Source organism: Leishmania donovani, chromosome 15 (assembly GCF_000227135.1).
Source record: "Leishmania donovani BPK282A1 complete genome, chromosome 15".
NCBI lineage: Eukaryota > Euglenozoa > Kinetoplastea > Trypanosomatida > Trypanosomatidae > Leishmania > Leishmania donovani.
The window spans coordinates 115,284-128,762 of record NC_018242.1 but is presented as its reverse complement, the minus strand read 5'-3'; the positions used below and the strand labels follow the sequence as shown (position 1 = coordinate 128,762).

The window sequence follows — 13,479 nt, the reverse complement described above, 5'->3', positions numbered from 1 at the left end:
ATGTATATAGATATATATGTATATACGCATATGCATATGTATAGATATATATGTATAAATGAAAGGGGGCAGCGCTACGGCACCAACTACCTCGCCTGCTCCACGGCGCACTCGTGACGCGCACGCAGGCGCACAGCTTCCATCCTCGGCCCCTGCCCACGTCCCCACCCGCCAACAATAAACACACACACACAAAGGACGTCAGGCAAAGAGGCGATCAGGCGCCTCGCACGTCCTACTCGAGATGATGCTCATGAGCACCAAAAGTAGAAAGGGGGGGGGAGCCGGCGGAGAGATCGACACAGAGGCGTAGAGCTGGACGGCTGCTTGACGGGTGCACGCACGCACACACCCGAATCATCTGGAGCGCGTATTCTCAAAAAGGACAGATGTAGCTGGCAAGCCGCATCAGCTTACTGCGCGACGAGGGTGGGCACGGAGAGATCAAGATACCGTCCGGCCGCGTGGCGGGGAGCACGGGGAAGGTGTAGCGCGCATCCGGCGAGATACCGCCCAGCACGGGGCTCAGACCCTGTGAGATGGCGTCCAGATCCGTGAGCTTCGGCCCGGAGGCAGAACCGTCAGCGGCGCCGCCGGCCGCACTGCTCACGGCCAAGCTCGACGTTCTGGAGTGCACCGCGTCTGTCACGACAGCACCGCCGTCTTTGCTGATCGCCCCCGCCAATGTTCGCCCGCTCAACTGCGCGTGTCGGCGCTCGTCGTCGTCGATGTCGTAATAGCACAAGAACTCGACGATGTGGCTGTTGCCGCAGAGCGGCTCCTCGATAATGGAGTCTGTGTGCGTGGCGCCGGGGACGAGGATGTACTCGATGGTCACCGGCTTCGGCAGCGTCTTGGCCGCTTCTGGGTTCTCCTGTATGACCTTTACGATCGCGTCTCGCTGCGCGTTGCGCATAACGTACACGATGTTCGCGCTCTCCGTGACGGGCGCGCTCTTGTCCGCGTCGCCGTGCACAAAGAACATGCGCTGTGGGAAAAAGTCAAAAATGTTGTCCGGCAGCACCTCGCCCGTGTCGCCGCCGCGGCGGTCGTCGAAGTACGCGTTTAGCGTGTAGCGCGCCATATGTGGCTTTCCGCCGGCGATCTGGTACAGCACGTCACGGTAGAGGCCGCGCCTGTTGAAGTGTTTCACGAGGCCGGCGACGTTGAAGATGCCGCTGAGGCCGACGTAGCGGTGGATCGACTCACGCGGGTTGTAGCGGGGGACGTTGTAGGCGACGTCCGACGGCGGTGGAACGCCTTCGTGGATGCCCTTCTCGGCGTTGTGCCGGTACGCGGAGAGCTGCGCCTGCGACAGCAGCGACATCATCGTCAGGTGCGCACCGGCGGACTGCCCAATCAGCGTCACATTGTTCAGGTCGCCGTTGTAGCGCTCCGCGTTGTTCAGCACCCACGCGATGGCGTCCGAGACGTCCAGCGTCATGCCCTCCATCGTCGTCTGCGGGAAGTTGCGGTAGTCGGGGCAGAAGACAACGTAACCGCGCGCGGCGAAGAGGCGTGCCACCAAGAAGTTCCACAAGTAGAAGCCAACAATCCACGCACCGCCAGTGACGGAGATCAAGATCGGAAACCTCTTGCGCGTCAGCTTACCACGGCGCTTGTGCGACTGATGCTGCTGATGTTCCGGCGCGGCGCTGCCGGGTTTGTGGCTGCATTGGTGCTTGCCGCCAGCTTGCACGTGCGCCGTCTCGTCAGACTTGCGTTCTTGATGCATAAAGCGGAAGAGAGAATCGAGCGGGACGGGGAGGTAGATGTCCAGAGTGGCGCGGTTGTGCAGGTTCATCCGGTCCTCCACATCGTCCTCGGCGTCGGAGTCCGTGAAGCTTTCGTTCGAGACCGCCGGTGTCAGTGCCACCGGCACCTGCGTCTGCGACGGCTCCACAAGTGATGCCATGGAGACAATTCTCGCCTGCTGCTGCTGCTGGCTGCGATGCCGGTACATCCGCTGCAGGGCTTCGAGCGTGTCGTCAAAGGAGTTGTTGAAGGTCAGGGCCGCGTTGTGCCGAGACGCGGCGCAAGAATGAGCCTCGTCACCGATATGCACCGGAAGTCCGTTGACAAAGGTGCCGTCAGCGGGGTTGATCGAGGACGCCCAGCGCTCCACCGTCTCCCGGTCCACCTCTTCCGGGCCCCTGGGCCGGAGCGGCGACGGGGAGACGCCAGGGCGCACACCACCGAGGCCGCTGGCCGATAGGGACGCATCGTAGTTGTTTACGGGATTCCAAGGGAAGGCGCCGGTGCGCACCGCGGTGGTCAGTGATTCCTGCTTCACCTGCTTCGACAGCAGTGCCTCCAAATTGCGCAGCTTCGTTGTCCGGGAGGAGCGGTACGACACACGGCGGATGATGTTTGGCGAGAGCAGGTACCAGAAGACGTTCGGCATGAAGTACACCAAGTCCATCGCGGCGAAGGTGACGCAGCGTGCTGTCATGAACATCCATTTGATGCCGATGCCCATCGCTGCGATCAGCTGCGCGGTTGTGCCGATCAGCCACAGCACCTGCTGAAAGACATACTCGAAGGTGCCGCCGACCATTCTGCAAAAGGAGAGGGAGGAGACGAGGAACGAGAAGAAGGGTGTGAGTAAAAGATGCAGGTCTACAAGGGAGGGGCTGTGCGCGGATGCGGCCATGCTCCTTGTAAAGGCGCGTGCTTTTTTGTGGGTGTATCCGTGTATATGTGCTGGCCTTTACAGACACATGCATACGCTGGGGTGTACAATACGAGGAGACAGAGAGTGCGCGACACAGACAGAGAGAGAGAGAGATGTGTAGAGTATCCACAACGGCAGCCATAACACGACATGCGCAAGCGCACTTAGGTCGCCTTAACGTGCACCCACCCCCTCTCTCTCCCTGACGGAGAAGGGCAGATGGTAAGAGGCCGAGGCGAGGAAAAGGAAGCGCGTCTGGCGAGACAGCGGAGTAGGACGGCGGCGTCGTGGAAGGACTAGTTGCGGCTTCCGTGATACATCAATGTCACCATCACGATCATCCGGCCGCGGCTTGCACGTTTGTGATGGCGTGTGTGCGCGTGCTCGAGTGCCGTGCCAGGAGGGGCAGGGCAGGAGGGATCCAAAGCAGGAGTAAAGGGCAGGATGATTACGGGCAGGGGGGATGCCAAATAAAGAAGAAGCCGAAGATCAGCGAACCAAGTATGCCGGTCTGTGTGTGTGTGCGCGCGAGAGATGTCATAGAGGAGGGGCCGAGGGAAGAGCGGGTGAGGGAGGGAGGGGGGATGGACCTCTGCAGTCCGACACCCATGCCCCTCAACCTGTGTCCTGCATGAAGCGAAACTCGTGCGAGGTGGCATTGATGGGATATGGAGCGCTAGAGAGGAGTGTGTTGTTGCACGGCGCACCGCCCATCTACTCCGCCCCTCGTCCCCTTCGTGAAGGCGTACACGCGTACCAGCTTGCAAGTGGGCAATGATCAGACGAGCATACGCCATTATCCTCGCAATGGGCATCCTCTTCTACGGCTGCTGCCCTACTGTACGCCGAAGTGCGTGATCTTTACGCTCACGTGCGCTTGTTCTGTGCGTAACGCACACTCGTGAGCGTGTGCTCGAACCCACCGTCCACCTTCCTCTTACCAACGCCTCCGCGTCCGTCTGGCCCCTGCCGCCGCGTTGACCCGGGTGACTCGACCACGGGCTCCGACACGGAGGCATAGGGAGATGGGGGCAACAGCGGGGAGACGTGGAGGAGAGCAGGAAGAGGCCCCAAACCGCGCACGGAAGGAGAGGGTGAAGGCGACGTATGTGACATCGTGTCGAAAGACGTGAGCAGCTGTCGTCGCGCCCATCTCTGCGACGGAGAAAGAGATAAGACAGGCTGCGCGATGGCGTCGACAGGAGTGGCACATCTGAAAAGCGTTGGGGAGGCGGCGTGGAGGGGAGGGGAAGGGCAGGGAGGCGGTGGCAGCGGCGGCAGAAGAAACAAAAAAGCGCAGCGGCGGTTCCGTGTGCATGAGGTCGACCGCACCACTTCCTTTCTCTCCCTCGTTCTCATACATTGACGCATCACCAGCGAGCACAATGGCTGCCCGTGCAGAGCCCCCACCTCTCGGCCACTCACGTCTGCTCGCCTATCGCACTCGCCCAAAGGTCGTAAAAGTAGAGGCGGTTGAGGGCGACACGAAGTCTCTGGGCGAACGGGTTCACGCGGGCGGGCAAGGTCAGCTCGCTCAAGGAAGGAGGCCCAGAGAGTGGTGCTGCTGGAGGAAAGGACATGGTTTCGCCTGACATGCCAGTCTCGATGCATACACGGGAGATACCGACACCCTTAGGCGCTGTAGCTGGCGCTAACTCCGTAGATGGGTGTAGAGGCGCTATGGAAGCGCTGCTCAACGGAGCCTGACGCGCGCGTGCCTCTGAGACGCTGGTGGCCGTCGCATTGCCCCCCTCCGCGTCTTCCTGCGCTCTCCGCTTCGAGGCCCGGATGCGCGCCACCAACGCAGCGAAGGACTCCTCCTCACCTCCGTTGCCACTCTCTGCGAAGCCAACACTGTCGGTGCCGCACGTCTCACTACCTGCGCCGTTGGTGATACGATGCCTCGCTGCCGAGGCTGGGGAGGATGGCTGCTGCGGGCAACGGGCCACAGCGGAGTCAATGACTCTTGCAGGAGTTCCATCGAGGTCTCGCTTGATTGCTTCAGAGAGGCCTGTTGCGGCAGACGGAGCCCAGACCCACCGCGGTCCTGCCCCCGCCGGAGTGTCTGCGCCGGCTGCAGTGTCGACATCATGGCCACAGCGAGGACAGCAGCACCTTGGAGCGTAATCCGATTCCCCCGCTGTCTGTTGTCGAGCCTCCTCCGATGGCAGAGGCCGCTGTGGCTGTTGCAGCGCTCGCTCAAACCACGCGGCACATGATGGACAGACTGCCACAGTCACAGCTGCCGTCATGCGCGTCCGCCACTCGAGCGCAGCAGCTCTACCACTGCCCTCATTGTCCTCTCTGCCACGCCATACTGCTGGGGTCGAACTCGACCGCGGCGGGCCACCTCCAACGCGGCTCGCGTATTCGCGCTGCTCCTGCACACGTTGGCGGAGCGCCATCGCGTACGTTGCCGCGGAGCTGCGCGCGACCGCCGTGCCCTCCGTGGATAAGGAGGAGAACGCGCCGCCGCCGCCGCCACCACCACACGAGCGCGACACCTGCGCTTTCATTCTTCTCGTTGTTGTGATCGCCGATGAAGTCGCGGCCGATATGACGGACGCCTGCAAGGCGGGCCGAGAGGCAGAAAGTGCAGCAAAAAGGCGGCCAGCGGTACCGCGGCCAGCCGCAGACGGCCGCGACGGCGGCTTCGTGTACAGCTCGTGAGACGCAGCCGAACGGAGATTGCCAGCTGCTTCTACGCCGCCCGCGCACGTCGAACGCTCCCCTCGTGCATCCCAACTCAACGCTGAGGCCGTCACCGCCATCGAACTGAAAGGCAGCGGTGCCGATGGGCGACGCCGCGTTCGCCATGTGGTCGCCAGCCCCGTCTGACTATCGCGATCCTCTACCTGCCGCAGTGCCTCCTCGTACGACACGTCGTAGTCCACTTCATCGGCGGCGGCGCACAGCGCTTGGTACGTGCGGAGTGCGTTGCTAGAGTCTGGTGGCAAAGGTGCCGCGCCGGTAGACATGGTGGCGGTTTCTTCTCCTGCGAAGCGCACGCAGGCGGGCCGGAACGCGGCGGCCGCTCCGCCCCCATCAGCGACAGCTGACTTGAGGTGGAAGTCGCCTTCTAACCACGCGGACGGTATGTCAGCGATGCCGCCGTCCGCTCCTGCTGATGCAGTCACGGATCCGGAGGCTGCAGAGCCGGTGGTAAGCGACGGCGCCTTTGGGCCACGTGCTCCACCGCCGCCACAAACAACGCGGGGCGGTCGCAGCTCCTCCTTGATAAGTGCTCTACGTACATCTCGCGAGCCCAGCCCCGTCCGCGCCTCTGCCCGCAGCATCTGCACATGTTCATCGAGGGCGCGCAGCGAGGGTTGGACAGGGGCATGAGCAGCTGCCGTCGTGCCGCGGCGCGTGCTCATGAGACCCACGTATGGAAAGACGGAGGGGTGGAGCGATGAGGATTACATGCCTCACCTCGCCTATCTCTTCCTCGTAGCAGAGCGGCGGCTGCGGACGCACAGAAAAAAAAAGAACGAGCCTGCGGGAGATAGACAGCGTGAGGCGCACTGCGGTGCTGTCGCCGCCTTCCCGACTACTACCTCTGCCTCGACTTGCCCAGAAATCGTGTGTATGCGTGTGCGCGTGTTGCGCATGACACGAAGAGGCTTGAAAAGGGTGAGGGAAGTTAGACGAAGAAAAGCGAAGGCATAGGGCTGGAGGTGATCGCTTACGAGCGGCAAACTAGGCACAGGTGCGTGTGCTGTGTGCATAGACATACATAGATGAGCATCTATTTACAGGCATGGCTGACATGAGCACCTCTGTCATGCCTCCCAGCGCGGATGGGAGGAAGCGCAAAGGCGAAGAAGATGCGCGCACGCGTGTGCCAAGCCAAGGTGGCTGCTACCCTGACTACAGAGTCGAGTCGAAAGAGAAACTCCACAAAGAGACCCCCTGTGAATGCTGACGTGCATCAATGTGGGTCTCCTCGCACCACCTGGGCAGCGGCAGTGCGCACGTGCCACCGATCGTGTATCGTGATCGCTTGCTTTACCTCCCTCCCTGCATCAGAGCCATGGGCCTCCTCCCCTCTTTTGTGCACACATCACGGCACGACACGCATAGGCATGTTGCTGAATGCAGGGTGGGGCAGGCTAGTCGAGGTTAATGCATCGATAACCCAAGGAGACAAAAGCGATGCTATGGCGTAGATGCTTATGTGTTCGACTCTGCCGTGGCTGCGCGGGTCCCTCGTGGCGGGCGGGGGGGGGGGAGCGCGCGCGCATCCCCGTTGTTCTTCCGTTCTTTTTCAGTTGCTTCATCATCACTTCTCCCTCGCTTTTCCTCTTTCTTGTCGTTCCTTGTGCATGTAGTGCGGGGGGCTGAGAAGGGGAGGGGCGGGGTGGCATTCTTCAGGCCTGCGCACGCTCTTTAAAGGGAAGAAAAGGATGAGCCATCAACCGACGAGAGGGAGGCTCTCTCTCTGTGCTCATATGCATTCATATATATATATATATATATGCTTACGCGCGTGTGTGTGTGTGCGTGTGTCTGCTCTCCCTCTCTCTGTCTGCGTGTGTGCGCCTGTGTGTCTGCACCAAGCCCACCACAGATAGAGAGAGAGGGAGGGAGAAACGATGAAGAAGAGTTGATAAGTCAAAAAAAAAAAAAACAGGTCAGTGAGGAGATGAAGAGGGGAGGGAGCACACCGGGGCCCAGCACACACACACACACACACTGCGGCACAGCCCACGCAGCTCTACGTGGAAGCGATGAGAAGAGCAGAAGACGAAGAGAGGAACCACACTTTGGCCGTGAACGCGACTGCGGAGGAAAGACACGGACGCACACACACACGCACACACACACCCACGCACACACAGACACAGACAGAGACGCACGATATTACAGAGCTGCAGAAGAAAAAGGGCGAGGAAGCAAGCGCGGAGGCGTCAAAAAAAAAAATAATCCTTATGAGGTGCAGAGTCAGGGGAAGAGCGCAAAGAATTGCGCGGCGCAGGGTGAGGTGGCTGATGAGCTGGTAGGGGGTGAGGGGGTGTGGAGAATGAGAAGAGGCGAGAGGTGCCCTGTCTAGTGGCACACAAGCACAGAGATGCCGACAGAGCGACAAGTCAGGAGGGGAGAAGGGAAGAGGATGAGGTCGTGAACAATGAAGCCCAGCGGACGATCGCTAAGGTGATAAACACAACGAGCGAGCGAGCTAGAAAGCAGATGTCTTACTCCGTGACCGCCTGCATCTGCTGACCTCCGCACCAGATGCCGTAGCGCAGCTCCGCATCGTTGGGTAGATACACCACGACCGGGCAGCGGCTTCTGTACGGGAACAAGGGTGCGTTGGGCATGGCGACGAACTTGCGAACCTTCTCGCTGTGGTCCTCATCGTGGACGTGCATGAGCGTGGAGGCGGCCTGCTTCGCCAGTTTCACGTGGAAGAACTTGGCACCCCAACCCTCTACTGTGTGCTGCTCAATGCTGCCCCCGAGCGTCTGATGATTCGCGGCGTCGTTGCGCGACATTTCCAACACACGGCCAGGGATAAGCTGCAGCATGTACTGCTCCTGCTCCGCCTCATCGCCCTTGGGGTCAAGGGCAAAGATGATCCGCTTCTCGCCGGCCTCTGCCGTCGGGTACGGGGCCTCGATCTTGCAGTATGACATGATGGGGATGGGGATTCGGCTAGCGTGTGTGCGTGTGCTTTAGGCGCAAGCCAGGAAAAAAAAGGGGGCCGGCGTAGAAGATAAAGCAGTGCGTGCGTGCGCGCCATCGGCACAAACGGAGCGGGGCGTAGATGAGGGTGGAGGAGAAGTGGACGTTCTTTACAAAGAGAAAAGAAGACCTGTGTGCGCGCGGGCGGATTGGGGAAGAGTGGCGGAGCACTTCGTCGTGCGCAGGCATCCTGGCCCCCCTCCCCCTCCTACTCGCTTCTGCTCCCGCTCATACCGCCTATCGTGTACTGCGCCGAGCCTCTCTGCGGCACATCAAGCATCGAGTGATGTGCATATTCGGATACCAACCCATGCACACACGCAACTTGGGCAAAGGTGAGGGAGGGGAGGGTCGTCAGTTCAAGGGGGTTCGCGCCATACACGGCTTTAGGTGCTTACACACACACAGATAGGCGGCCAGACGCGCCTTCTCCCACAACATGCGAGCGTTAAAGGAAAGACGCGGAGAAAAGCAAGAGTGCCGAAGATATGCTATGACAACACGCACACACGTGGCCTACAGAGCCTTCTCGTCAGAGGTAGCGTCAGGAGGGCGCGCGCCGTCCTTGGGCGGCAGCGGCGACGCTCCTTGCGCGTTTCGTCGCCGTCGCATTAGCCGCAGCCGCATCTGCCGCTGCAGCAGCATATTCGCTCGGGTCTCCAATGCTCCAGATGAAGAGGACGCAGCACCAGCGCTTGACGGCAATGGCGACGCCTTCGCATAACGCCGCAGACGTCGCCGGGCAGCCGTCGTAGGTGCCACAAGAGTGTGCAGCGGTGGCCGATCTTCCACGGAAATGTCCATGCCATCTTCAGCCCAAGCCAAGGCCGCCTCTCGTCGACTGTCATCCTCATACCCGGTAAGCTCTTCCTCGCCGGCGGCTAGTTCCTCCGCCGCCAGGTTCAGCGGCCTATCGTCCTCAGCGTCGCCTACATGCGGCGAAGAAGAGGGGGAAGAGCTCGGCGCTGCCCGCTCCACCACGTCTGCCACCTCTTCTATCGCAGAGAGCGAGACCTCACTCGCCGCCCCCGCCGTACTGCCCGCAGAAAAGGTATGCCGCCGTGCACGTGCAGCGCGCCTCTTGCGCCGGCGCCCTGACTTCGCAGGTGTCGCCGACGCCGCTGCCACGGCTGGCGGCGCAAGTGGGTTCGATATTTTCTCTGCCGGCTCGACGCGGTCCAGCAGACCGCTCCGCATGCCGTACACGTAGCCGCTGTACGGCATGTTTGACTTTTGGTTCCACCACTTGAGCGGCCGCGCGCTGGGGGCGTCGTCGAAGATGTAGTGGTCGACGCCCTGGTGGATGTTGTACTCGAAGAGGCTCAGCGGCACCCCCCTCACAAACGGCGAGCCGACGGAGCCGCCAGTGGGAAAGACAATGGCCGCGTTGCTGTCCGCCGTGCCGCCGGTCTGCGTGCTGCGCGCATCGGTGCGAATCACAGCGGGGCGGGAGAGCTGAATGCGGAAAGGAAGGTCCGACTCGAGTGGCACGTACGGCGGTGGGGTGCGGGTCACCCAACTGACCGGGAGGAAGCGCTCCATCCCGGCGAGGCGGCGCAGCTCCTGTAGCTGCGGGTCCTCCAACGCCGCCGTCGCCGGCACCGCAGCGTCGCCACTGGCTTCCTCCGTCAGTGCAGGCCGCAGCAGTTGATGGTGCAATGCGGTGCGATGGATGAGCTGATGCACGGCGTCCACGGCTGTGAGCACCGGTGCCTCGAACTGCCCCATGTAAAGCCGCTCGTTCTGAGCAACTTGTGAGGAGGCGATGAGGGCTACAGCGTCGGCCCCGCCCTGGACGCCGATCAGACGCACGTGCGGTGCGAGCAGCGAGACTTCGTACGGGCGCAGCCGCCCCACCTCGGCGCTGTCGCACAGCTGGTAGTCGTAGGAGCCCATCTGACTCTGCAGAGCGCCGATGCGGCGCGTGCGCTGCCAGAGCATCGGCTTGCGCTGAAACCAGGTTCCGTAGCCCTCCACAGTGGACACGGCCACCACACCGCGGCGCACGTGCTGCTTCTGTAAGTCGAAGGACACGCGCAGCGTCACGGGGTCTATCTCCAGCACCTCGCGCACGTCAACGGGGCCCGTGTGGATGATGTGCGTGCGCAGCCGCTCCCCACGAATGCCGTACGCACAGCTTATGTAGGACGCCTCCACCAAGCCGCGCATCTGCACCACCGAGTGCTGGGCGAAGGTCACAAGATACATGGCATGACCCTTCTGGACGAGGTGGCGCAGTGCGTAGTTGGCATGCCTCGACATGAGCTCCAGCGTCGTCAGCTTGTTGTAGTCGATGAAGACGTCGTATCCGTCCACGGTACTCGATGCTGCCGAGGAAGAGAGACGACAGGAGTGGCCCGTCGCCTGCTGCTCCTGTGCGCCTGCAGTCTTCGGTGTGTCGGTGCTAGCAGTGCGCGCCTTGGGCAGCACGTGCACCTCCGGTAGCAGTAGCGGACGCCACTGCGGGTCGCCAAGCTTGTACGTGGCTATGTAGGAGTTGATGCGATTGATGTTGTTGCTGCGGCGGATGGAGGCAACGCAAAGTTCGTCGGCATCGCGCACCCATCGCCGCGGGGCCGGGAGCGTCTGCGCGCCGGTAGCGTCGCCATCCTCTTCGCTGGATGCGGCTACACCGGACGAGCCTTCCACACACTCGTTGTACGCTCTCGCCGCGGGGGGTCGTCGAGCCCCGCCGCCACCACCGCCCCTGTTGAAGCAGCTCAGTGTGTCAGCAAGAAGCCGCGTTGCCGGGCCGCTCACGTGGCCAGCATTCATGGTAGGGCTGTGGATGAGCGGCACTGTAGCACCTCGCTGGGCGAGTGCCATGGGGTACGTGAGCAGCTTCAAGCGCTCCGTGTGTGCCACAGCCCGCGGCGACTGGCGGAGGCGCACCGTGCGCGTAGCTGCTCGCGGCGGCATCTTGCCTCGGCGCTGTTGCTTGGCTTTTCTCTCAAATCTCGCGCTTACTCCTCTCGGCAATGGACGGCAGCGGACTGGGAGGATGATGCGGACAGAGAAAAGGTGTTGGGTAAGGCGTCGCCTCACAAAGGGAGATGCGAGGCGCCGATGGAGTTGGGCAGCACCCTTGGCCCAGGCTTGAGGAGTGCGGCCGACGTACCCGAGCAAACGTCTGCAGCTGTCTGTCTCTGCGTGTGTGGAGGGGGGAGAGGTCTGCGGAGAAGGCGCAGCGTCACAGTCCGATCAAATACGTGCAGCCGCTGAGTACGTTCGATGCACAGCACACGCATCCTCAGACACGCAGCACCATCAAGAAGAGAGTCAGAGAAGGTAAGGCACCATGAGGGTGTTAGGAGTGCGTGTTGTAGCATGTTGGGTGTAAGTAGGGACAGAGGTGACGTTGACAGCAATCAGTGACATGGCCTGCGTGCAAACTACTCGCACGGGCTCGATGGCATTATGCGCTGACACACCCACACACGTCACACGCACACGTTCAAAGGGGTCATCTTCGTGCAATGCGGCTCACGATGTGAGCATGCGCGGGCTTGTGTGTATGTACTGCCACTACCTCCTCTGAGCAGTACCGGGAAGGAGGACGATCGGGTATGGTTGCCTTCGTCTTTCCGATTTCGTTCGCTACGTTGCTACTGCTAAGCACACACATCACATCGCACGTTACGCGGCGACAGAATGGAAAAGGGATAAGAGAAAAGAATCGATTATCGGCTCGAGAGAGCCCACGTGGTGGCCGACATGCATGCACGCATCATCATCACTGCATCGGCATCCTCTGCCGCCCTCCTCATTCTCTGAGCGTGAGCACGCGGAATGTCGCTGCGACGACGCATGCATACCTGCGCTCGCATGCACACCGAAGAGAGAGCGAGCGAGAGATGGAGAGATGGAGAGACTGTCGGAGAACTGCAGAGAACGCGATTTGGCGCGCGTACGTGATGAGTGTGTGTGTGTGTGTGTGTGTGTGTGTGTGTGTGCGTGCGTGCACGCCTTTCCTACATTACGTGACGTATCCCCCGGTCGCGCTGCCACACGAGGACGTGTAGAGGAGAAGCGGCAGCAGGGAGGGAGGGGGCGGGGGGGGGGACGATACAAGACTACCGCTTCCTGCGACCGGCCATCGCACCCCGTCTCCACTTCTCTTGCCACCATGCGGTGTCAGCGAGGGAGCGAGCCAGGGAAGGGCAGAGAGAAGGGCCCACAACGTGAGCGAGGCACGCGGTGAAGAGCAAGGCAGAGGAAGGGAATGGGGGGCGGAGTACGTCTCGCCAAACACGCATCGGAGAGAAGCGCATCGATGTCTTCGCGATGATGGCTGGAAAAGAGATCGTGTTGGTGGTGGTAGGGAGGTGGAAGGTGCGGCCGTGGAACTCTTAGCACGGCAGAGAGGAAAGCCGCTCGCGACACTTTTTCCACACACCGTTCCCCCCTTCTCCGCCCTGATCCGCGAATTCGCGCTTCCTGCCACCTACGGAGAGGGCAGATGCTCCCGTCCAGACGCACGCAAACACACACTCGTGTGCACCTCCTCTGCTTTCCTCGCACTACCCTCACCTTTCTCCTCCATACTTAGCGTTGTCGTCAACGGCATGCGCAGTGTTACACCACAGCGCACACACCCACACATGCCTGCCTTCCGCCTCATGGCTCACAAGCACACGCCGCCCTTGCGTCTCCTCTCACACATTCCTTAACGATACGATCAAGATTCCCTTCGCCCAGGCGCGGATGCGATGCATCCTCCGTACCGAGCCGTCCACGAACTGCCATAAAAGTGGGAGTGGGAGGGGGCGTGGAAGAAAGTGCAAGTGGCACGCGACATATGCAGCGTCTTACTGGATCTTGATGTCGAACAGGCTCTGCTGCTGCGCCAGCGTGCTCGGGTGCTCCTTGCCGTCCGCCTTCGCCTTCGAAGCGTTTGCCTCGTTCTGCTGCACAAGCTCCGCCGGCACCCGCTTGAACTCAGCCTCCATCAGCTTCGCAACGCAGTAGCCGAGGCGGAACTGCCCGCTCTGCACGCACTCCTTCAACACCCACGTCCACGACTCCTCGTTCGGCTTCACCTTGTTGCGGTGCTGCATCTCCTCCATCAGGTCCATCATCGCGCAGAACTTGCTCTCGTTCTCCACTGGCTTGTCCTGCTT

At 61.4% G+C, this 13,479-nt stretch overlaps 4 protein-coding genes across 4 annotated transcripts; all 4 read right to left on the bottom strand.

The window, feature by feature from the left end:
- Nucleotides 1-376: 376 nt before the first annotated feature.
- Nucleotides 377-2,653, bottom strand: LDBPK_150370 (ecotin, putative; the record flags this gene model as incomplete). The annotated part of the gene is made up of 1 exon (XM_003859514.1): nucleotides 377-2,653. One exon carries the CDS (start codon nucleotides 2,651-2,653, stop codon nucleotides 377-379), a length of 2,277 nt encoding a protein of 758 aa, XP_003859562.1.
- A 1,442-nt stretch (nucleotides 2,654-4,095) lies between these two features.
- On the bottom strand, nucleotides 4,096-6,051 carry LDBPK_150360 (ecotin, putative; the record flags this gene model as incomplete). Its single annotated transcript, XM_003859513.1, has 1 exon — nucleotides 4,096-6,051. One exon carries the CDS (start codon nucleotides 6,049-6,051, stop codon nucleotides 4,096-4,098), a length of 1,956 nt encoding a protein of 651 aa, XP_003859561.1.
- A 1,818-nt stretch (nucleotides 6,052-7,869) lies between these two features.
- LDBPK_150350 (ecotin, putative) lies at nucleotides 7,870-8,310 on the bottom strand (the record flags this gene model as incomplete). The annotated part of the gene is made up of 1 exon (XM_003859512.1): nucleotides 7,870-8,310. The coding sequence occupies one exon, from the start codon at nucleotides 8,308-8,310 to the stop codon at nucleotides 7,870-7,872; it is 441 nt and encodes a 146-aa protein (XP_003859560.1).
- A 565-nt stretch (nucleotides 8,311-8,875) lies between these two features.
- Nucleotides 8,876-11,278, bottom strand: LDBPK_150340 (hypothetical protein, conserved; the record flags this gene model as incomplete). The annotated part of the gene is made up of 1 exon (XM_003859511.1): nucleotides 8,876-11,278. One exon carries the CDS (start codon nucleotides 11,276-11,278, stop codon nucleotides 8,876-8,878), a length of 2,403 nt encoding a protein of 800 aa, XP_003859559.1.
- Nucleotides 11,279-13,479: the final 2,201 nt, after the last annotated feature.